Genomic DNA, 21,840 nt, shown 5'->3' with positions numbered 1-21,840 from the left:
GTTTCCCCCACGCCAAATCAATAAAATCCCTATCTTGCTTATGCTTTGTTTAACATTTGTGACTAGGACACAACTCACTCACACATCTTGCTTCCATACATCATCACCCTATCTCATTCAGGATGGCAGCATCTGCTATGGACGGACCCGTTCAAAATGCAGAGGCTACCACGCCTTCAACATTTAATGTTCACGATGATACAAAGTCCAATGATCAAGCCGAAAGCACAACATCAGAAAAGGTTGGATTATTTCAATCAATTCGACAACGTGCAACCGATTCAATCTCACATGAAGATTCTACAATCCCTTTGGCATGGCAAGCATTATTGACAGGTTTGGTTGACGCTTTGATTTATAGTAGAAGTCAAATTTGGACTGGTTTTCAAACCGGAAATATGGTTCAATTTTCACAAAATATCGCTCAATTCATTTTACCAAACGCAGAAAAGTTTCCGCTTTTAACGTTAGAACGTTCACTTAGTGTTTCTTCTTTTATTTGTGGTAGCTTTTTAGGTGGAAAGCTAGGAGATCGTTTCGGTCATTCAAAACGTGGTTGGGTTGCATTTTCGGCTTTCATTCAAAGTTGTTTATTATTCGGAGCTGCAATTATGTTATTATGCAAACCAGAAGATATGCTACCTACAATTCATTATTGGCCGCCAATAATTGTTATGACTTCCCTTTCAATGGGAATGCAATCCGTTTCTGCACAAAAGTTATCTTCTCCTGCTTTTGCTACAACTGTGGCATTCACTGCAACTTTGACACAAATCGCTTCGGATCCATTCTTGTTTCATCTTTCTCTAGCGCCTGTCGAAAAAGCTCGTGCATCTTGGAAAGAACGAAAGAATCGTCAAAGATCCGGATCGATCGAAGGTCAAAGAGAAGAAGATGAAAAACCAAAACCTGTCAAACCAAAAACGTTAGGAAGAGATAGAAGAATGTTTGGTATCTTTATGCTTTGTACGGGTGCTGGAATTGCAGAATGTTTCTTATATTCTCGTGCCGGGTTACGAGGTGGAATGACAATCGCTGCTAGTTTCAAGATGGTTCAAGCTATCTTATGGTTCACTGCACCTCGTGGTCAACCTGTCACCGCAAACGCACAAAAAAAGTAAATAAAACACACAATGCATTGTACTATAATTGACATTTGCTATACCAATATATAGATTTTTTTTCATGATGAACAAGATGGCATATTTGTCGTCAAGAGTGTACCAAGAGAACAAAGACGTTCATCTTCTGCTTGTCCCTCAGCCTTTTCTTCTCCCCATGGTTGGAAAGGATGTAAGCACATCCCCAAAACCTTTTCTAAGAATTCTGTATCATCACCATTCTGCAAACGCTCAATCACTTCATCGGCTACCCAATTGCGCAAAATGAAACTTGGATTGGCGGCTTGCAAATCTTTCTTGATTTGTTGAGCTGCTTGTTCGACTGTGTTCTTTTCAGATACACGTTCTTCACGTAGACGTTGGACGTAAGTCTTGACCCATTTGACGGCTGCTTTCTTGCGATCATCCCGGACATAGGAAGGCAAATCATTCTCCCAATTGGCCAAAGACTCCACAAACTTGTCTATACCCTCCGAATCGTTCTCATCCAAAGTTTGAACAAAGTCTGGCAATCGAGACAATTTACGCATCGTATGTGTCATATCCAAATATCCATCCATAACATCCGTCAAAGGCTCGATCAGAGTGTATCTATCATCATCGCGTTTTTCTTGCAATGCCAAACGCTTTCGCCAACCGTCTTGCCAGTGTTCGATCACAGTATCCATGAACAATGACTTCATTTCTGTCCATATCTGTTCGTTTGTTTCTTTGCCCAATTCGTTAATTTCACTACTTGACAATGCAACAAGTTCACCTGCACGTGGTGGTCGTCCATGTTTGCGTTCAAATCCTACAATTGCAGCCAAAGAAGAAGTCAATTGTTCCATAACAAACATGGCTGCTGTGGGTTGCATATGATAAGCATATCTTCCTTCACTATCACTCTTGTTGCAAATTGTATGTCGATCAAAGATATCCATGAATCCATAAGGTCCGTAATCGATCGTTAGCCCCAGAACAGAGATATTATCAGTATTCATCACTCCATGCATGAATCCATATACTTGCCACAACGCAATCGTTTTTGCATTTCGAATAACGCATTCTTTTATCAATCTTTCTGCCCATGGTTTCGCTGCCGTTCCTGTTACGTCTTTCCAACCATATCCAACTTCACACGTAAATTCTCCCAACAACCTCACACTTTCCCATTCACCACGGGTAGCATGATGTTCAAAAGAACCGACACGAACCCAAATAGGTGCTATACGAGCAACGATTGCGGCGGGATTCCTTTGTTCACGTCGAACAGAGATATCACGTAATGAAGTCAAACATAATGCTCTTGAAGTTGGTATGCCCAATCCATGCATTGCTTCACTTGCAAGAAACTCACGAACGCTGCTAAACAGTACAGCAAGGCCATCTGCGAATCGAGAATAAGGTGTTCTACCCGCACCTTTCAATTGAATCTCATATCTTTGATTAGTTTTACTGTTGTACGTTTCCATAAGCGTGATCGCTCTTCCATCACCTAATTGACCTGCCCATTGACCGAATTGATGACCAGAATAGGCATTACTCCAAGGAGCGTATCCTGAGTACTCTTTCGGCTCGCCTTTTTGTCTCTTAGCTAATGTGTCCGAAGCACGTTTCCATCTCTCTTCTGAGCTTTCTGATGCACCTTCGCGATTTCTGACAACTCTTTTATGTTGTGCTTCTGCAACACCTCTTTCGGCTCCTTGTTCGATATCGGCATCCTTTACATCGGGTAATTGCAGTCCAAGTAAGCGACCTGAAAGGAAATCACTCAATTCATATCGTGCCAAAGCAGCCTTATCATCTTTGGCTGGAGTCTTGGCCATTGGTCCTGAAGTGTATACATCAGGACCATCCTTCTTTGCATGTTCTTTTAGCCAGACGTCCAAATCACCTACGTCCAGATCCGGAACACAATCTTGCAAGCATTCTTTGGAGTAACCCAATATCCTTGCAGATGGGTAACTTTGTGATTTGCGACCTTTAGGTAGATATCCTTGCAAACGATCCAAATCTTTTTCAGATGCCGAGTCAGCAACCATCTCTGGCGTGACTTCATACGGTCTCATCAATCTTTCCACTTTTTCCATTTGTTTTTTCGCGCGTTCCATCGCAAACGTTTCTCTTTCTTCCGGTGACATCGCTTCTACTCGTTTTGTTTCCTGCTCTGGATCTTCCTCAGCATCCTCATTTTTCACTTCTTCCCCATTTCCTTCTAACGAATAAGGAAATTCCAGCGCTAATGGAGTCGTATAAGAAAAATGCGCTCCTTCTCCAACTTGTCGTGATCTTCTTAATAGAGAAGGTGCTGATTCTTCAACGGCTACCAAAGCACTTGGAGTTGGGGTAAGTGGATCAGGTAATAATCTTTCGGTAAATCGTGTTCCTTTTGGTGCTAAAGGTAAATTCAAAATTGATCGTTTTGAAAGGGATCCTTCCCCGTTTGTCGTTCTGGATGTCATTATGCTGCGAATTGTCTTGGCTATCAAGCCAGATCTACTTCTCAGAATGGTGGGCAACTTGCTGTTACGGAGAAGATGGTAGTAGAAACAGTGTTATTCACCCACAATCTTCGATCAACATGTGGCGTTTGCACCACCAGGGTTTGTGGAGGAATTTAGCGTCATTCTCATTTCTAGGGAGCGTTGGGTCGGGGTTGTGTGTGGTACATTTCATTTCCCGAGATATACAGTTCATTGTAAAATTACAGATTACATTGTTAGATCCATGCTATTACCATTTTACTACCTTCTAGCATGACTATTTGGAGATCCAGGTGGACTGAAAATCGCAGCAATATCTTGTCCCAACTCAGCTGCCAACGTTCTCTCTAACAAATCCCTCTTTTTGTTGAATTCCTTCTTTTCGACTTCACGTAAATCATCCAAACCAGCACGCATTCGTTTATTCTCTTCTTGAATAAATCGAAGTTTGGCTTTTTCAACGATGTATAGCCTCTTCAGATTGGCAACATCGCTGATACTTTGTGCTTTCTTTTGTGCTTCGCGTGTAGATGATCGTCTTGCACGTTTGAACGACCTTGAATCTTCAAATTCATCATCCGATAGATAATCAATTTGATCACGTTTAGACATCATAGGTTCAGGATCAGGTCGTAATTCTGCACGTTCTCTTTCACGTCTAATCCATTCCCGTCTTCCTTGTTCCAACACTTTTGCCATCATTTCTTCCGATCTTGTGATGGCTTCTTCATCACGAACGTCATCAGTAGCCGAAAGACCCATACTGTATTCCTGATCTCGAACAATTCCAAGTTCTTCATCTGCAAAGTTTTCATTTCCATGGAATGCTGCACTACTGGCTCCATTCATACTTGCCAATGCTCGAGATCCTGTTCCAAACAAATTGTCATACGTGAAGAAAGGACTCTTTGATCCGTGCAACAACAAAGATTGTTCCACTTCTGCCAACGATCCATTCGTTTCGCCTTCTGCAAGTTCCAACAGTTCCTCTCCCAAAACATCTGCACTCTTTCCTCTTCCAGCGCCATCATCCAACCAATCTCCTTCTTCTGCAGCACCACCTTCTCGATTCTTTCCGTGTTGTCTGCCATACATGCCTAATTGCGCAGTGGCAGTTGCTGAGTTTGATGTCTTTCCACGAGAAGTGACCGGATTGATATTGTGTTGAACGCGCATATGTTTTGCCAATGCATCTGATCGTGTGAACGATTTGTCACATTCTGCATATTCGAATTGTTGCAATGGAAACGGGAACATGATGAGATGGTGTAAAGATGGGAGAATGTGAGAGTAGGAAAAGAGGAAAGAGTCAGCATCATGTGTGCAAGTAAATGCGTTTTCAGTGTGGCGCTGTCAAGCTCTTCAATCTGCTGCTGGCCAGATCGATTCTTTTGTGCTTCGCTGGTAGAGGGAAGAAGGTCCGCAAATTGCAGGAAATGTATGATGTGCTTTACCAAATTGACGCCGACGGTACCGTACAATCCGATCAAACGGCATTTCCGCGTGTCGATTCTACAATCAATCAATCAATACGGGCCATGCACCAATACATGACCCATTCAATCGGGTCATTTTATTTGTTCACCATCAAAGAAAAACTCACCTGGTCTCGGACATGTAAATGGCTTTTCTCCCGTATGACTTCGTAAATGACTTAAAAGAGCAAATCGACTGGTTTGTGCTTTTCCTTTGCGTGGACAACCTGACCATTCACATGCATATCTTGCTCTATGCATTCCAACATGTTCATCGTGTAAATGATTGATAAAATCGACCAAACTATTAAAAACCTCTCCGCAATCTTCCCACATACATTTCACTTCAGGACTATCGCCTCCTAATGATGCAGGTTCTCCCAATTCATCCTCTTCATCCGCATCTGCATGTTCGTCTGCTAGTGAAATGTTCATCTTTGATGTGCTCATATCTCCATCTTCGTCTTCGTCTGATGTTGAGACATCACTCGCTGCGAATCCGGGTGAAGAACCAGCCATCATCATACTAGTAGAAGCGATTGCCGATTCATTCCTCGCTTTTCTCGATTTTGATCCACCTCGTTCAGAAACGGCAGAAGAGCTCCTAGCCTCGGATGATCTTCCACGATCGTTCATGTCGGCGGAAGCAGGAGCGATTTTAGTAGCTGGTTTTGCAGATGATGTTGAGGCTTTTGTTGGTTGATTAGTGGACAATGCACTTGCTAGAGGTTGCACTTGTGTTTCGGGAGATGTTTGTGTTTCTCCCCCTGCTGCCGCGGCTGCTCGTCTGGCCTCTTTTGCCTCTTTTTGTGCTCTGCTTAGCTTTCCCATTGTGATCGGGATGTGTCGTGCGGAAGGTTGATGTGGGGGCAGTGACCGGGAAAGATGATGTTAAGGCGGTCAATGATATTAAGAGACGTTATTTGAATTGATGAGAGGTGACCGATGTATGCACACGCCAGAATTGATGGAGGAAAGCAATGTACAATATTCTAGCGGGTAATCGATTGACAGTGATGAAGGAAGAATCTTGTCCATTCACCAATACGCGATGTTGATTCTGTATTTTCCCTGATCGGCCCTTCCCGTCATGTTATTATTGTTGAAGTTTAGCAAAAAAGAGGATGATCTGCATTTGACTTTGCTTTTTTATTTGCATGCACATACCCTAAAGCACTACATGTACTCTGTATATATCGTTTTTATATGATGGCGTCGCATTGGACGAGGCAAAAAGTAAAAGAAAGGCAGGTAGGCGCGTGTGTGTGCCTGCTTGCTTTGCTTTGCTTGCTTTCCTACGCGTAAGGTCATTGCACTGCACACACATTCTTCCACCGTTTAAACCGACAAACAGTAATCCATGCGAAGAAAAAGGTGCACGAACCAAGCAAAAGGATACTGAAACAATGCCCGAAAAAATAAAATAAAAAGAAGCGGAAGTATCTTTATTGTTCAAGTGTTTCTTCGGAAATTCAAATATCGATAGCATACATTCATCATCATCAGGCCAAAAGAAGATGACTTCAAATCAATCAAGACCTCCTCTAGGGTCACCAAAATTAACATTCTCAGCTGATGCTTTCTTTGATACACAAGAAGCCCCAACTGGACTGGAAAAGAAGAGAAGACAAGCACAACAGTTCGTAGAAAGACATAGCTCCGAAGGAAGAAAAGTGGTCTTGGTCACAGTGAGTAGGGGTGAGATAGGCAAGGAAACCAGGATGCTCACATTTTAGCTATTCTCTCATCTATCAGAGTGGTGGAACAACAGTACCTCTGGAACAGAATGTGTGAGTGGACCAATAAATGCGGTTGCTATTGGAAAAACGAGCTTATCCGAATCTGTGTCTTCCTCAGTGTTCGATTCTTGGACAACTTTTCAGCAGGTACTAGAGGTGCTACATCAGCAGAATACTTCTTAGCAGCAGGGTATGCTGTAATCTTTATGCACCGCCAACACAGCCTTTCACCCTATACTCGACATTACAGCCATACCACCAATCCATTTTTGGATTTATTATCGGAGCCGGCGGAAGAAGACAGCAAAGATGGGTCTTCCCCAATCACTGTTCTACCTCAGCATTCCTCCGCTTTGAAACCGGTTCTGCATAATTATCATTCAGCACGAAAAGCAGGAACGCTACTCCGATTAACGTTTGTCACAGTGACCGATTATTTATTCATGTTACGGGAATTGAGTCAGGTCATGCAACCGCTAGGGAAAAGAGGGATGTATTACCTAGCAGCAGCTGTGAGCGATTTTTATGTACCAAGTCAAAAGACGGTGAGTGGATTTGGTGTGGGGTGTCGTATGCGGAAATTGTGCTGATATCTGCAATACTCTTCACAGCCCGAGCATAAGATCCAATCAGGCAAAGGATCATTAATGATCGAAATGGACCAAGTGCCAAAAGTCTTGAAGCCAATGGTACAGAAGTGGGCACCTGAAGGATTCATCGTCAGCTTCAAGGTGAGTATCTAGTCGCGGATGGAAATGAATAGGATACTCATTTCACTCCTTCCTAATCCAGCTCGAGACGGACGAAGATCTTCTAATACCAAAAGCAAGGAATGCATTGGAAAGGTATGGACATCAAGTTGTGGTGGGGAATGAATTGAATAGAAGAAAGTATGAGGTAGTATTTGTTGAAAGGATAAGTGATGGAAATTTCAAAGAGAGTTGGATTCGACTTGATCCACAACAAGATAATAGCGTTTTGGGAAAAGCCGGAGAAAAAGAAATCGAAGAGGATATCGTACGCAATTTAGAAGAAAGACATGAACAATGGATTAAAAGTGCTCAATCGTAGCATTTTTTTTCTGGAAAGCTGGAATGGATCGCACGTGCTTGCTTTGATGTTTGTATCAATATGCTTTTCTGAGCAATAATCATACACATTATTCGCATTACTTCCAATCAGATTGCAATACCTGTTGAACCGTTGAGGTTGTGTTCAGGAACTGATTGGGTTGAGGGTTTGATTTCATTCTCTCTGTGTGCGCGTACTTACGCTAAAGATGCCCTAACCCAAGTGCATACGAGACAGTCACCATGGAAAAGACAAAGGTCTGCAAAAGTTCAACAGATTGTTTGATCTAGGTCGTGGGAAGTTCAGGGTATAGTTTGCATCGGAGAATAGATGGAGAAAAGGTTGAGGAACTCTGTCAATCTTAAGCCACACTGCTGATTAACACTTGTACCTGCATCTTATCCTCCCCACAATGAGAAGATGCATAGCCTCTAATGTTCTTTATTTGCTTGCAATGCTTGTCATTCACTCTATTCTATCAACCCATTCCTCTTCTTTGTGACTTCCAAGCATCATCATCAGACGTAATTGTTGTAATGACCAACTAATTCCCCGGATCCTCGTCCGCGGGTCCATAAGATGTACGCGTGTGTGTGATCTTAGGCGTGAGAGGCGTCTAGGCTGATTTGTTAGGCGAGACGCCTTGTGTTCCTCTTTTTAAGCGATAGATAAAGCTCTTTCGGGGTATTTTGCCTGCATTTTATAATTACCCGCATCCTTGGTAATACGGACAATTGCTGAAATAAGGCATTAGACGAGTGAAAGCAAGAAAGTATTACTCCTCCCTCTCTGACTCGCATTCAAGCTCACAAAAACGCCTCCCTCTCTATTTGTCATGCACAACGTATGTTTGTACACCTGCCAGCAACAAACATCTCTCTCTTTTAGACTGTCATCATCGGATCACATTCGTTTTTCATCTATTTATTTATTTATCTTATTCAATTATTCGCAATCATGGCGCCAACTGCTACTTCGTCAAACGGACATGCAGTGAATGGCAATGGAGTGGCCACGCAAATCAAAAGCAAACTGAACGATGTTGTGAATACAGCACATACAGCTACTGCAAGTGCAGTTGGTGTCGTTGCAGGAGCAGCAACAACAGGAACAACCTTGACAAGCTCTGAAACTATTCAAAAAGAACATGATTTTGCAGCTCACAATTATCATCCTTTACCGGTTGTCTTTGATCGTGCAAATGGCGCACACGTTTGGGATCCAGAAGGCAAGCAATACATTGACTTCTTGAGCGCATACAGTGCTGTCAATCAAGGTCATTGTCATCCAAAGATTGTTGCTGCTTTGGTTACACAAGCGCAAAAGTTAACACTTTCTTCTCGTGCATTTTACAATTCTGCTTTCGGTCCTTTTGCCGAAAAGGTAACAAAGATGTTTGGTTATGATATGGTCCTTCCGATGAACACTGGAGCAGAAGCTGTTGAAACTGCGCTCAAGCTTGCACGTAAATGGGGTTATATGGTCAAAAAGATTCCTGAAGGCAAAGCAAAGATTTTGAGTGTCGAAAACAACTTCCATGGAAGAACATTGGGTATAGTCAGTATGAGCACAGATCCTGACTCAAGAGTAGGCTTCGGTCCCTTCTTGGAAGGTGTTGGCCCTGGAGTTGGTGAACTCAAGATCCGTTATGGACATGCAGAAGATTTGGAAGCTGTCTTGGAAAAGCATGGAAATGAAGTGGCAGCATTCTTGGTGGAGCCAATCCAAGGTGAAGCAGGAATCGTCGTTCCGCAAGAAGGCTACTTGCAACGAGTTCGTCAATTATGTGATCAACACAACGTCTTGCTCATCTGTGACGAAATTCAAACGGGTCTAGCACGTACCGGTAAGATGCTAGCATGTCAATGGGACAACATTCGCCCTGATATGATCACCTTGGGTAAAGCACTTAGCGGTGGTGTTTATCCAGTTAGTGCTGTTTTGGCCGACAAAGAAGTCATGCTTACCATCCAACCAGGAGAACACGGAAGCACCTACGGAGGAAACCCACTAGGATGTGCCGTTGCATCAGCTGCTTTGGACGTTTTGGTAGAAGAGAAGTTATGCGAACGAGCAGACAAATTGGGTGTTGAATTCCGTGCATCATTGACCACGCTTATGCAATCAGGAAAGGTACCCATGTTAAGTGGTGTACGTGGACGTGGATTATTGAACGCGATCGTGATTGATGAAAGCAAGAGTAAGATTCAAGGACGTGGAGCATGGGAATTATGTCTGTTGCTCAAAGAAAAAGGTTTACTGGCCAAGCCGACCCATCGTAACATCATTCGTCTTGCACCTCCTCTCGTGATCGATGAAGCAGATTTGCAATGTGGTGTTCAAATTATCGAAGAAGCCTTGCAACAACTCGATACATTGGAAAGTACCCCTGGTGCCGATGAAAAGCACTAAGAAGCCGATTGCCGTCCCCATCGATCAAGGAATTTAACTGGATTCGAACTCTTTTTTAACAATTCTTAATAAGCAAGTTTCCCCATCTTTAGTCTCTCTCTCTCTCTCTCTCTCTTCATTGTTTCCCCTCATTCAAAGGACAGCTACGAAAACATTACATGTATTTTACCCAATTACCAGTGTATACCAGAAAACCACAAAACCACGGCCGTTAGCCGACTTTGTGGGATGAATAATGATGCAGCATTCTTTTGATTATATTTATAGTGATTGATTGGACCCGTGAATTAGTGGATGTACATGATCGATCACGATGGGAGGGGCTTACACACGTGAGAAGAGGGAAGTATTCTATTCATAGATGGCACCGGTCAGCAACCCTATCCGAATGTGACTGTGTGAGAGAAAGCGCGACTTGAAACAGTGGAAGTTTTCCGTACATGACACAAGACGCCAAAATGGGTTAAACGAGGGACCACCTTGGGAGAGATCGTGTAAGGAAAATCTTTTGGAAACGATTGGTTTAGGATTAGCGTACAATTAGTGACGGCGAATTGACAGTGAAGTGACGTTTTTCTTTTCTTGGAGAAGACGCCGAGGCAAGACAGGTAAAAACTTTTTTCCCCTTCTCCCTGCCTTCACTTTCAACACGCGTCCGTACAACAGTGCGAGTAGGGGCCGGTTCCTTCGATTGAATCTAAACTTGAATTAAGGCTAGGGTTTGGGAAGTGGTACCTGATCTGCCGAGAGCGACTGAAATAGCTCATTGATTCAACTACAGTTTCCCTTGGGATACATGTCCTTGCCCGGATGCATCTGTTGATCCATCTCGCTCTTCGGCCATCTTCATTCGCTTATTTTTATCGATGTACGTCTGTCAAATCTTGAATGACATGATTGTATACGCCGCCGCCGCAATAAAAGATGGGGAGTGCTTTTCTCAAAACACAGACGATCTCCCTCTTCCTATGAATACCGCCGGATTTACATCTTGTAAACGTCATGCATATACGGCGAATTAACCAAGCCACGACCGGGGTATAGAGTTGAAAGAGGAAGATCAACAGTCACTCTTGCCTCCACAGCAACATCAGATGGGGTGTGCTTCCTTGCTCCATAGATTCCAAGTTTGAAATTGTACCTTTCCCAGGTCATTTCTCCCGTTTTTGGCAAGTTGACCTGGGGGAATTAAATGTTTGATTTGATATGAAATAAACAAACAAAAGAAAACTTTTGCTGCTGCTGCTCGATATTCTTCTAGCTTCCTTTTTTCAACATACACACATATCATCAAAAGAACCTTTTTGGGGAGGGATGAAAAACATGTTGCATTAGTGTGACCCTAGAAATTCGTTCGTTTAGAAGATTCATCGATTCACTTTTTTGGATGATTTGCAGGCTACATAACGCCAATACCCATTTCACACCTTCTGGTCCCTGGTTTAGATTTTTGAGGGACGCGAGATGGTCATACACACATAATGCAGGTTCTTGAACTAATGAAAGAAAATTCATTCGTCATCGAAACACTACTTCCCTCTGATATGGTGCATGTTGTGTTTGATGATTGTATGACCAATTTGGAAAGTCTTTGAAAGGTATATAAAGTCCATCTTTCCTTTTGCATTTTCACTTCCTCTCCCTATCAAATTCTTCTCACAACAAACAAACAAACAATCCCCACCTACACATTCACATACTCAAACACAATGAGATTCACAGTCGCCGCCGTTTCCGCCATCGTTTTGGGCTCTTTGGCCGTCAGTGCCGCACCAACAGCTGAAAAGCGTGCCACATCCGGTCAAGCAACTTGGTACCGTCAAGATGGAACAACTGGTTCATGCGGTGTTCAACATAGCGATCAAGACAAAGTTATCGCTGTTTCGGAAGATTTGGCCGGAAAACATTGTGGACAAAAAATCACAATGAAATCCGGTGACAAGACCACAACCGCAACAGTCGCTGACACTTGCCCTGAATGTGATTATGGACATTTGGACTTGAGTCGTGGTGCTTTTGAAGCTTTGGCAAGTTTTGAACAAGGTGAAGTTCCAATCACCTGGTGGTTCGACAACTAAACAAGTAATCAGCTTGTTTATCCATACATACACACATATACATTCATCTTCTCACACCATAGACTTGGTTTCATTATGACCTGACTTTTCGTACCGGTACGATCGTCAGGATTATTCCTAACCATATAGCTGTATTTTTACCTAGAAAGCAATTCGTTGGTGTACACTTCACGACGATTGCTTCCCCTTTTTCTAGACCTTGACGGATCGTCGGGCGATTCATACTGAATGACATCATGCTCCTCCGTCAATCTTTCTGTGTGTGAAAAAGTGTTGGAATTTAGCATCTATTGTCTGCTTATAATATACAATGTAAAACTCTGCCTTCAATGACACCACGACTTGTCGTTGTCCAAACCTCCATGACCCATATCCCGATTGAACAGGTAATGACCCGCTCCTGCTCCCAGCAAGACTGCTGCGATTAGCCATGCGTTGTATGTCATGAAAACCAACATGAGGAACATACTGAGTGTGAGTGTAAGGACATACAAGATGACACGATGAATTTGACCTCGTCTGGAGATGAGCAAAGATGGTACAAATGCGTCATATAATCTACCTACAGTAGATCGATTCTTTCTTTGCCTTTGATGCCCTCCAGGTAAGAGCGGTAAATCATCATCGCTTCTTGAAGAAGTAAGACTGCCAAAATCTGAAGGTGTATGCGATGGACTTCCTCTTCGATCACCAAGGGTTGCCGTTCCGATTCCGCTTGTCTTACCAGCACTTTGTCCTAAAACATGTTGTACGCTTGCCTTTCTCCGATGACTGTTTGCGCCGCCGCCGGTCAAGCTTGCCATAACATTATTTGTTAATCGATGAGTAGAAATAAGTTGAACGTCAAATTTACGTATTCTAAAACGTAAATTTTCCAAGACGGCAGCCAAGAGAAATAATGCTACCAAAGTTAACACGAATGATTGTTTGCCTTTTACATGCCATGATGGAAATACTACACACATTCCATCCGTTGCATAGTTCCATACCATTGACATACTGCATTCCATTGCGCCTCCTCCATGATCCATTCCTTCATGTCCTCCTCCTCCACCGCCGCCGCCGCCGCCGCCATGATGCCCGGGCATAGGCATTGGCATGTCGTGTGAGCCATGTTCCATCGTCGTTTGCATGTTTGCCGTCAGGTATAGCAATAGCAATAGTAACGGAGAGAGAGATGGATGGATGTGGTAGTGATGAACACAATATGTTGTCCAACCCTTTCCTAATTCTCGGCCCGTTCTTGTGTTTGATTAGGAGTGGGTTTGCAGGCGATATAAGATTGCGTGCCTGCCTGCCTGTGTGCCTGGCAATTTTCCAGGGCGTCGGCAATCCAGCGCTTTAAGCAATTTCGGCGCTTTTTCTTCTTATACGCACAGACAAAGACACAGGCCTGGGCCCTTTATTGTACCGGCCGTACAAGGACGTATGATGGTAATCATCATAATGCTATTGATATTCTTATAATATCCATTGACAGTGGAAAAAATAGCTTTTGGATGACATTGTGCAAGGGAGAGCAAACAAGAGAATATGGAAAATGATGGTGAATCAATTCATCTGTAGCCGATCTGATAAGAAACACCCTAAGATGAAAGTTGAGCTCATAGTGCTCTATTGTGGCACAGCTCCGTACTAAAAAGAAGAAGAAGAAGAGTTATGTTAGCACAATATCGAAGAATTCTCTTTACTCATGCCTGTAACTCACGTTTGGTGGTGGAACGTTGATTTGTGCACCTGGTTTAGCTTCGTACTTTCCGCTTCCAACGTAAACGAATCCGTTCAAGCCATATTGTTCTTCGGCCTTCATCTTCTTGTAGATGAGCCAGAAAGCATGGACGTGACCTGAAGTGCGTTCATTCCAGTCAATGTAAGAGAGGATGATGGCGAAGTTGATGTAAATCAGTAAGTTATGGCGAGAAGGGTGTAAGTTGATAGTGGTGGAATTGAGAGATGATCAGAAAGGTGTTCTCATTATTATTAGAGTATATCAAGACTTACCGGGAAGATAACCCAAGATTGTCAAGCAAATGTTGATCAAGAGATCACATGAGCATCCTGTTAAGACTGCCACTGCAGCAGGCTGATTGGATGCAGTTGAGGAAGTCAGATTAGGATTGCATATACATTGTTTCGCCCTTTACTTACTGGGAATAAGATTGCAACCAAGATGAGAATGATATCACTACCACGAACCATGATTTCTGAAATGTTGAAAGTTATGGTAAAAGATAAAGTTGTGACAGATGTCAAGTTTGCATCCAAATTCGTGTGGAGCTTTTTACACGGCTTAAAGTGCATACATACGCTAATACAATAGGACTCAGCCAAAGTGGTTGCACGCGGTGGTAAAAGACTGTTGTAGTGTGCCATATGGATGACATCTTTCACATTCAAACGCCAAACTCAGCCATGATGAACTAAAGACTGAGTAAGGTTATCAAGTGATCATTGAAGTGAGACCGTGATGATCATACTGTTCAAAGTCATCAGAATACTCTATCAACTTCAAGTATGGCCAGCCTTACACGTGATGGTAGCCAAGCCTCATGAATAGGATCCCATTTCCAACTCAGCGTACCCAATAAGGCATTCAATAGCGTATTTTTGTGTTTCTTAAGAAGAATTCTCTCGTTACGCTTGACGCGCCCGCATTTTGTTAATTTTCATCTGAGGCACTGAGCCGCGTACTAAAAGGAAGGCTAAATAAAATAAACAACACGGCTTGAAAGTGTCTATTCAGGCATAAATTCATTCAAAGGCTAAAGTGCATACAAACGAGTTTTGATCCCCCCCTCCTGAGCGCGCCATCACCATAACGATCATCAATTCTAATACAAACAAAAACCCATTTCTGTCTCATCAAGAGCATCCTCACATTCGTTTATCAATCACGACATTCAGCAAATTTAGCCTTCTCTGAAGGTTATTGCGACCTTCATCCGACATAAAACAAAAAACATCACCTCAAACCCATCCAAAAACAACAACATCATCATGAAGCGCTTCTCCGAACGATTCTTCAATCCTCGCCCTGCTCCCGTTCCAGAAGAATCAAATGCAAACGAACAGTACGGTATCGCATACAGTGAAGGTGAGCGTCCAGAACAAGGCGGTCCACCACAATTACACTTAGAAGGTATCCACAATGATAATCATAACCTTCACACGAGCGAAAAAGACCATGGACGTGGTGCAGTTCAAAGTGAAGTCATGCCAGGCGGTGATGATTTACAAAAACAAAAAGAACAACCTCAATTCCCTAACGAAAAACAACAAGAATACGGACAACAACGTCCTCTATCAATGGCCAACCATACCTCACGCAATCGATTACCAACATTGGCAGAAGTGTTGGCCCGTAGAACATTGCCTCCGGTTGATCTGTATTGTTATTATTTGTTCATGCAACGTGAAGGATCAGAGGATGCTTTAGATTTCTGGCTTGATGTTCAACAACATGAAAACTTGTGCAGAGCATACTTCCGCGATATACGTAAAACAGGAAAGAACATTCAAGATGATTGGCCAGGATATTACCGCGAAGCACGTTCTCGCGGATCCATTTATAGTCCTGTCACTGGAATTCAGCAAGAAACCATGCCTGCTGACGAAAAAATGCAAGAATCTCATTTGGAAAGTGATAGCATGAGAGGAGGATATGGAAGGGATTCAGACGGTGAATGGCGTTTGCCCGCTCCGAATCAACCTAGATTCCCGGGTGATCCCGATTATCAATCAGCAAGACAATCAAGCTCTGAGCGTGCAGAAAGGAAACATTCCCTTTTCAAGCGTAGCTCAATGGCACCAACTGTGATCTCTCGATCTGTAGCAATCACTCGTGCAGATCTAGTTGCCAGTGCTGAACGTATCTATGCTCGCTACTTGTTACCTGGAAGTGAAAAGGAGATCTACCTACCACCGCAATTGCGCATTAACAGTTTCCCATTGTCCAGTTCTACCATTCCTGATACGGATGATGTTGAGCAACAAGCTGCACTTGCAAGAGTGCCCGATATGTTCCATGCACAAAAAGAATACGTCTTCCGTACAATGGAAGCCGATGTTTTCCCTCGCTTCTTGCGTGCAAAGGCATTTGGAAATCTAACGCCAGTCTCTGCATTGACCAGACTTACATTAGGTTTGCTTGCTTTATGGGCAGGTTTGGCAACCGGATTCGCATTTATCTTTTTGGACGTTTACAGACGGAAGAGATTGTGGGTTATTTTACCATTCTCGATTGCCATTCTTTTGATTGTTTCACATCAATACGAATTAGATCCAATCTTGGCATTAGCACAACAATCCGAAACGACACCATTCCATCTGATCACAGTACGAGAGAAATACGTCCGCAAGTTACTTCTACAACGTGCTTTAGGTGTCTTTTTCCTGGTTATTCTTATTACTGCAGCTTTGACTGTTTTATTCGTTTTCGTTCCTGGTCATCGTCTTTGATGGATCAGTGAATGTTTGTTCATATATACATACCCATTCTTCTCTTTTTTTTTCTTATATCTTTTTTGTACTATTTTTATAACTTGTTTGATCTGTCTAAAAATGTCACTCGCTACAATATCCATTGTCTGAATGTTCATCAGAGATCATCTTGTTCGATCAACACTGATAACGACAACAAATGACGTCAATTTGATTCTCTGAGCCCTTAAAGCCCTGCTCCGAGAAAGTTTAAACTTAAGCCATGATTCATTGGATTGGAAGATGTTCCTTACACACACATTGTGTGTACGCTCTAGAGAGTTTGCCGGGTGATGCTATTATGCAGGTTGTATTGCATGGCGATCTACGAGAAATACTCTTTTAAAAGGGTCTTTGCCCTGCTATTTGTAAAACACGCTGGCTCATTGTACCGGGGGGGATAAGACAAGTGTTGGGAAATTGGAATTCAAAAGTGTGTACAGGCGCTGCACACAAGCACAGTTTCTACCTTCTAAGCGGGCAAATGAAGGGGTGATAAACTCCACCTTAGAAGCCCCACAAGAAGACTGCTTTTGTGCGTGGTAGACCACAGTTTAAATTCACCGATCTAGCCAGCCCATCCAATACGCCAGCGATTGGCAGAAGAAAGTTCATAAAAGTGAGGGTGAGAGGCATACAGTACATGTGTGTGTCAATGCGAGAAGAAATGCTCGAGAATTGCCCAATTGAGTCAATCAAAATCAAACGTGCCTCCTGATCGATCAAGCGAGAAATCTAGATTCATACAAACCAATTCTCCCATCTTCACCCTTCCTTCCTTTCTTACCACCATCAACACCTTTTTTATAGTCACTCATAATGTCTTACCTTGAATCATTAAAGCAATACACTGCCGTCGTCTCTGACTCTGGAGACTTTGAGTCAATCGATGCTTACAAGCCACAAGATGCTACCACCAACCCTGTAAGTAGATAGAAGTGGCAACCATATCCCACAAGCAAACAGTCAACTAATACCGCTCTCCTCCTCCTTTAGTCCCTCATCTTGGCTGCCGTCAAGCAAGAGAAATACGCTCGTTTGATCGACGTTGCCATCAAGTACGCAAAGGAACATGCCGGAAATGACAAGCAAAAGCAACTCGATTTGGCATGTGACCGTCTTTTGGTCGAATTCGGTGTGGAAATTTTGAAGATCATTCCTGGTCGTGTTTCTACCGAAGTTGACGCTCAATTGTCATTTGACAAAGAAGCAACAAAAGCCAAAGCAAAACAATTGATCGCTTTGTACAAAGAACAAGGTATCGCCAAAGAACGTGTTTTGATCAAGATTGCTTCCACTTGGGCAGGTATCCAAGCCGCTCGTGAATTGGAAGCTGAAGATGACATTCACTGCAACTTGACACTCTTGTTCGGTTTCGGACAAGCTGTCGCCTGTGCTGAAGCAAAGGTTACCTTGATCTCTCCTTTCGTCGGTCGTATTTTGGACTGGTACAAGAAGGCTGAGGGCAGAGACTCTTACCCTGGTCACGAAGACCCAGGTGTGAAATCCGTTTCCAAGATTTACAACTACTACAAGCAACACGGTTACAAGACCATCGTTATGGGAGCTTCTTTCCGTAACATTGATGAAATTGTCGAATTGGCCGGATGCGATTTCCTCACAATCGCACCTGCTTTGCTTGAAGAATTGAAGAGCAAGAAGGGTAACTTGGAACGCAAATTGTCCCCTGAATCTGCCAAGGCTGCTGCTCAACAAGAGAAGGTCTCTTTCGTTGACAACGAAGCCTCGTTCGCTTGGGAATTGTTCAACGAACCAATGGCTTTCGAGAAATTGCACGAAGGCATTCGTTCATTCGACAAGGCCAACAAGGACTTGCGTGCTATCGTTGAAAAGAAACTTTAAAAGAAAGAAAGGATTGTATAGAATTTCCTATAAACGGATATAATTTACCCAGAAACCAATAAAATCCAAAATCTTTTTATCCTTCCGTTCACGCTCTTTCTCTCCGGAAGAGTGTGCGAGATACGATTTTTTCAAGTTCCCTCCTCTTTCTATGATGTCCGTATTATGACAATGTAAAAATTTTATCTATTTATGCCTCCTATCTATCATCCTGTGTGTGCAAAAGCATTTTTTTTTCACTCTTTCATTGGTAAGGTGACTATAATAGATACAATTGTACATCTGATCGTAATCAGATCGTGCTATGAGCATTAAAAGTCGTAGCCTGGTACTTTGAACGCTTGACAATAAGCAAAATAATTTTTCATAATGCGCAAGATTGGATCGGGAGGCGACATTGAAACAAGGGTAAAGTTAACTTTTGCCAAACCAACATCACGAATAAGACGGAATAAACAATGTGCAACCGCACTAGGAAAAGTTCCTTCCATATACCATCTATGATGATAAGCCGTCAAACGTAGGGAAACCCATAAACTTCTTTCAACTTCACGTTCTTCCGTATAAATATCCAATAATCTTAAATATGCTTTTGCCGAAAATTTTCCTTCAACGCATTTTTGGAAAGCTTCTTTTGCTTCTTCACGATGATGTAATCGTAATGCCAATTCACCCAGTATTTCCCATTCCGTTGATGTTTTTCTGTATGGCAGCGATTGAGCTTTGTAATGATTCACCTCCGCTCTCCAAATCGTATAGACCCGTAGATCCTCATACAGAACCATGAAAAGGTTATCAAGCCATCTTTCACATAATCGTTTATTGTTAAAAGAAAATGTTGAAGATAGAGATGCGACTGTAGTCTTATCTTGTTCATGATGTCCATCTTTTGGTTCTGTATGGCTTCCCTCCAAAGTGCCATTGGCCGCATTCGCATTTGTTCCATTTATGCCATCTTGTTCGGCAGATGAAATAGGTTGTGCTTGTGCCTGCGCCAGCGCTGGCTTTTCAAGTGGTGGCGCTTCTACCTCAACGGAAGATTGACCTTCTTTTTCATCTAGGCTTTTTTGTGCTTCATGCACTGTTGTTGTCGTGCTTTCCTCCTTTCTGTCTTTCAAAAATCCTTCCAATTGAACTTTTTCACGTTCATGATCTGAATCAGTTGAAATCTTGATTGTTGGTATTGAATGTGATGATGAACTTCCGTTGATCTGCGAAACGCCAAGAGTTGCAATCTTTTCAATCACTTCTGAAGGTTGTGCATCAGCAGCCTTGTCTGCAAGATCGTTCGCTTTGCTTGTATCTGCCAATGTACTTTCTTCATCGTTCTGTCCATCAGCGCCGTCTGATGGTGGAATAGCAGTTGTGGATGCGTTTTGACTAGCTCCTTGCGGGAACGGTGAAGCTTCTTCACTTCTTGGTGTAATAGCATCCGGGCGTGATTTTTGTGCTCTGTATTCTTCTTCCATCACAAATACTTGTGATCTCGATCTTAGCAATTCATCCCAACCGATTTTGTTTACCAAGCGGGTCAAAAGAGCGTATGCTTTTGCAAATGTACCACGCAGCGCAGGAGCTGGCAGCCTGACCAAGGCAGCATCTGCTTCAACGTCCCTAATGCTATCATCGTCCAGCAAGCCACTTTCTGCGATGTACTGCTTGATCGGGAAATGTGATCGAGAAGGTGTTGGCATTCGGTGAAGATCGCGTTCATTGTACGTGAACATGGGACACGAGTTCAGTGTGAATAGAGCCTCTTCCCAGCTTTCCAGTTCGATATAACATTCCGTTAGCTTTGCCCATGTTGAGAATTCGGTTGGTGCGCAATTGACACTCTCTTGTGCTAGCTTGACGGCCCATTCATGCTTTTCCTTCTTTCTCAAAAAGTCACATTGAATGTGCAGAAGCGAATAGCTGTGCGGCGTCTCTTTGATTGCGTGATGCATCGTTTGAACCGCTTTCACCTCCTCGTTCATTCCAATGTAGGCTTGTGCAACCAAAGCAGCCACTTCAGGTTCACGAGCGTATAGCTTTTCGAAGAGGTTCACAGCCAATTCGTATCGGTTTGCCTCCCCAAAGTACTTCAAGATACCAGCAGTTAGATGATTGGATACCACCGTGGCCACCTGTATTTCTGGGTCGGATCCTAGCTGCCATCCTTTGAAAAAGAGATTTTCGGCTGCTTGTAAGAATCTGTGTTCTGCATCTGGGCTGCTGATGGGATCCAATTTCCGATATCCTGCCAATCGATAATTTGCATCGTCAGAGTACAGAATTGCACGAAGAAGTGCTGAAAGGTATACTTCTTGCCAGATCTCCGGTGTTGTTTCGTGTCTCTCCCCACGAGCGTCTACCACGAATGCATCGACTGAACCCGGTATTCTCACTTCCACCCGAACGTCAACACGAGAGAATGCGTTGAAACAGCAGTAGGCACCACTTTTGAGTTTGTATGGTGACTTTCCGGAGAACCAAGTGGTAGGTTGTTCCAATTCGTAAGTTAAGCTATTGATGTACGCTGCCAATGCTGCTGAACTTGAAGCATCAACGCCTGAAACATAATGATAAGATCCGATTTCTTTTGAGCCTGCTCTGCCGGTTGTTTTGATCGTGTGAACTAAATCTGGCGGTCCTAATTCTCTGAATGATCCCAACGTTTCCGTTCTGGATATAAGACTTTCACCAATGTCCACCTCGCTGTGAAAGAGAGAATAACTGTTAGTTCCAGCGTGTTTCAGTCAAATTATCATTTTTTACTTACAAGAATTCTGGTTGATTGGCAAAAGCGTCACCCATACTGTCCAGAATGATGAAGATGAATGAAAATGATAGAAGCCAGAATAAGATTTTGATGATAAGAAGAAGATCAAGGACGCCCAAATTTCTGTTGAATTGTGCACGCACGTACACAGCTTAATCGGCACGAGCCAAGCCAAGCTTTAAAAGTTGGATTGACAGACACGCACACTGATGCTGGCAAGTTAATAAATGCTTGTGCTACTGCTTATACTCGGCAGCTTTAAGCATCAATTGCCTGCCTGCTTGTTCGGGTTGTTTATTTACACGTGCAAACATGCACCGCGTGGAATAGCGCGTAATTAAAGCAACACAATAATAGGGGAAAAAAGGTGGAGAGC

The 21,840-nt window shown here is 43.0% G+C and overlaps 11 protein-coding genes across 11 annotated transcripts; 6 read left to right on the top strand and 5 right to left on the bottom strand.

Moving 5' to 3' along the window:
- Nucleotides 1-137: 137 nt before the first annotated feature.
- FA14DRAFT_150510 (uncharacterized protein) lies at nt 138-1,121 on the top strand (the record flags this gene model as incomplete). The annotated part of the gene is made up of 2 exons (XM_025497439.1): nt 138-828; nt 931-1,121. 2 exons carry the CDS (start codon nt 138-140, stop codon nt 1,119-1,121), a joined length of 882 nt encoding a protein of 293 aa, XP_025352508.1.
- FA14DRAFT_85933 (UPF0061-domain-containing protein) lies at nt 1,057-3,881 on the bottom strand. The gene has a single exon (XM_025503004.1). It carries the CDS (start codon nt 3,563-3,565, stop codon nt 1,184-1,186), a length of 2,382 nt encoding a protein of 793 aa, XP_025352507.1. The 5' UTR covers nt 3,566-3,881; the 3' UTR covers nt 1,057-1,183.
- Nucleotides 3,748-6,276, bottom strand: FA14DRAFT_162416 (uncharacterized protein). Its single transcript, XM_025499596.1, has 2 exons — nt 5,190-6,276; nt 3,748-4,806 (listed from the first exon to the last, which is right to left on the bottom strand). Exons 1-2 carry the CDS (start codon nt 5,890-5,892, stop codon nt 3,848-3,850), a joined length of 1,662 nt encoding a protein of 553 aa, XP_025352506.1. The 5' UTR covers nt 5,893-6,276; the 3' UTR covers nt 3,748-3,847.
- A 302-nt stretch (nt 6,277-6,578) lies between these two features.
- Nucleotides 6,579-7,871, top strand: FA14DRAFT_127468 (DFP-domain-containing protein; the record flags this gene model as incomplete). The annotated part of the gene is made up of 5 exons (XM_025496799.1): nt 6,579-6,749; nt 6,817-6,851; nt 6,919-7,345; nt 7,412-7,531; nt 7,593-7,871. The coding sequence occupies 5 exons, from the start codon at nt 6,579-6,581 to the stop codon at nt 7,869-7,871; spliced, it is 1,032 nt and encodes a 343-aa protein (XP_025352505.1).
- Nucleotides 7,872-8,590: 719 nt separating this feature from the next.
- Nucleotides 8,591-10,532, top strand: FA14DRAFT_169073 (putative CAR2-ornithine aminotransferase). The gene has a single exon (XM_025500184.1). The coding sequence runs from the start codon at nt 8,829-8,831 to the stop codon at nt 10,281-10,283; it is 1,455 nt and encodes a 484-aa protein (XP_025352504.1). The 5' UTR covers nt 8,591-8,828; the 3' UTR covers nt 10,284-10,532.
- Nucleotides 10,533-11,949: 1,417 nt separating this feature from the next.
- FA14DRAFT_162412 (uncharacterized protein) lies at nt 11,950-12,579 on the top strand. Its single transcript, XM_025499595.1, has one exon. The coding sequence runs from the start codon at nt 11,993-11,995 to the stop codon at nt 12,359-12,361; it is 369 nt and encodes a 122-aa protein (XP_025352503.1). The 5' UTR covers nt 11,950-11,992; the 3' UTR covers nt 12,362-12,579.
- Nucleotides 12,580-12,687: 108 nt separating this feature from the next.
- FA14DRAFT_126991 (Ctr copper transporter) lies at nt 12,688-13,449 on the bottom strand (the record flags this gene model as incomplete). The annotated part of the gene is made up of 2 exons (XM_025496770.1): nt 12,688-12,923; nt 13,038-13,449. The coding sequence occupies 2 exons, from the start codon at nt 13,447-13,449 to the stop codon at nt 12,688-12,690; spliced, it is 648 nt and encodes a 215-aa protein (XP_025352502.1).
- Nucleotides 13,450-13,771: 322 nt separating this feature from the next.
- On the bottom strand, nt 13,772-14,560 carry FA14DRAFT_150492 (UPF0057-domain-containing protein; the record flags this gene model as incomplete). Its single annotated transcript, XM_025497438.1, has 4 exons — nt 13,772-13,996; nt 14,070-14,206; nt 14,363-14,444; nt 14,510-14,560. The coding sequence occupies 4 exons, from the start codon at nt 14,558-14,560 to the stop codon at nt 13,976-13,978; spliced, it is 291 nt and encodes a 96-aa protein (XP_025352501.1). The 3' UTR covers nt 13,772-13,975.
- A 549-nt stretch (nt 14,561-15,109) lies between these two features.
- Nucleotides 15,110-16,939, top strand: FA14DRAFT_162410 (regulator of G protein signaling superfamily). The gene has a single exon (XM_025499594.1). It carries the CDS (start codon nt 15,359-15,361, stop codon nt 16,817-16,819), a length of 1,461 nt encoding a protein of 486 aa, XP_025352500.1. The 5' UTR covers nt 15,110-15,358; the 3' UTR covers nt 16,820-16,939.
- Nucleotides 16,940-17,565: 626 nt separating this feature from the next.
- FA14DRAFT_162409 (putative TAL1-transaldolase) lies at nt 17,566-18,945 on the top strand. The gene is made up of 2 exons (XM_025499593.1): nt 17,566-17,764; nt 17,837-18,945. Exons 1-2 carry the CDS (start codon nt 17,660-17,662, stop codon nt 18,701-18,703), a joined length of 972 nt encoding a protein of 323 aa, XP_025352499.1. The 5' UTR covers nt 17,566-17,659; the 3' UTR covers nt 18,704-18,945.
- Nucleotides 18,877-21,637, bottom strand: FA14DRAFT_169070 (chaps-domain-containing protein). The gene is made up of 2 exons (XM_025500183.1): nt 21,465-21,637; nt 18,877-21,400 (listed from the first exon to the last, which is right to left on the bottom strand). Exons 1-2 carry the CDS (start codon nt 21,497-21,499, stop codon nt 19,015-19,017), a joined length of 2,421 nt encoding a protein of 806 aa, XP_025352498.1. The 5' UTR covers nt 21,500-21,637; the 3' UTR covers nt 18,877-19,014.
- Between the last annotated feature and the right edge of the window lie 203 nt (nt 21,638-21,840).

Source organism: Meira miltonrushii (genome assembly GCF_003144205.1).
Source record: "Meira miltonrushii strain MCA 3882 unplaced genomic scaffold FA14scaffold_5, whole genome shotgun sequence".
Classification (NCBI taxonomy): domain Eukaryota; kingdom Fungi; phylum Basidiomycota; class Exobasidiomycetes; order Exobasidiales; family Brachybasidiaceae; genus Meira; species Meira miltonrushii.
This window is presented reverse-complemented; position numbering and strand designations above follow the sequence as displayed.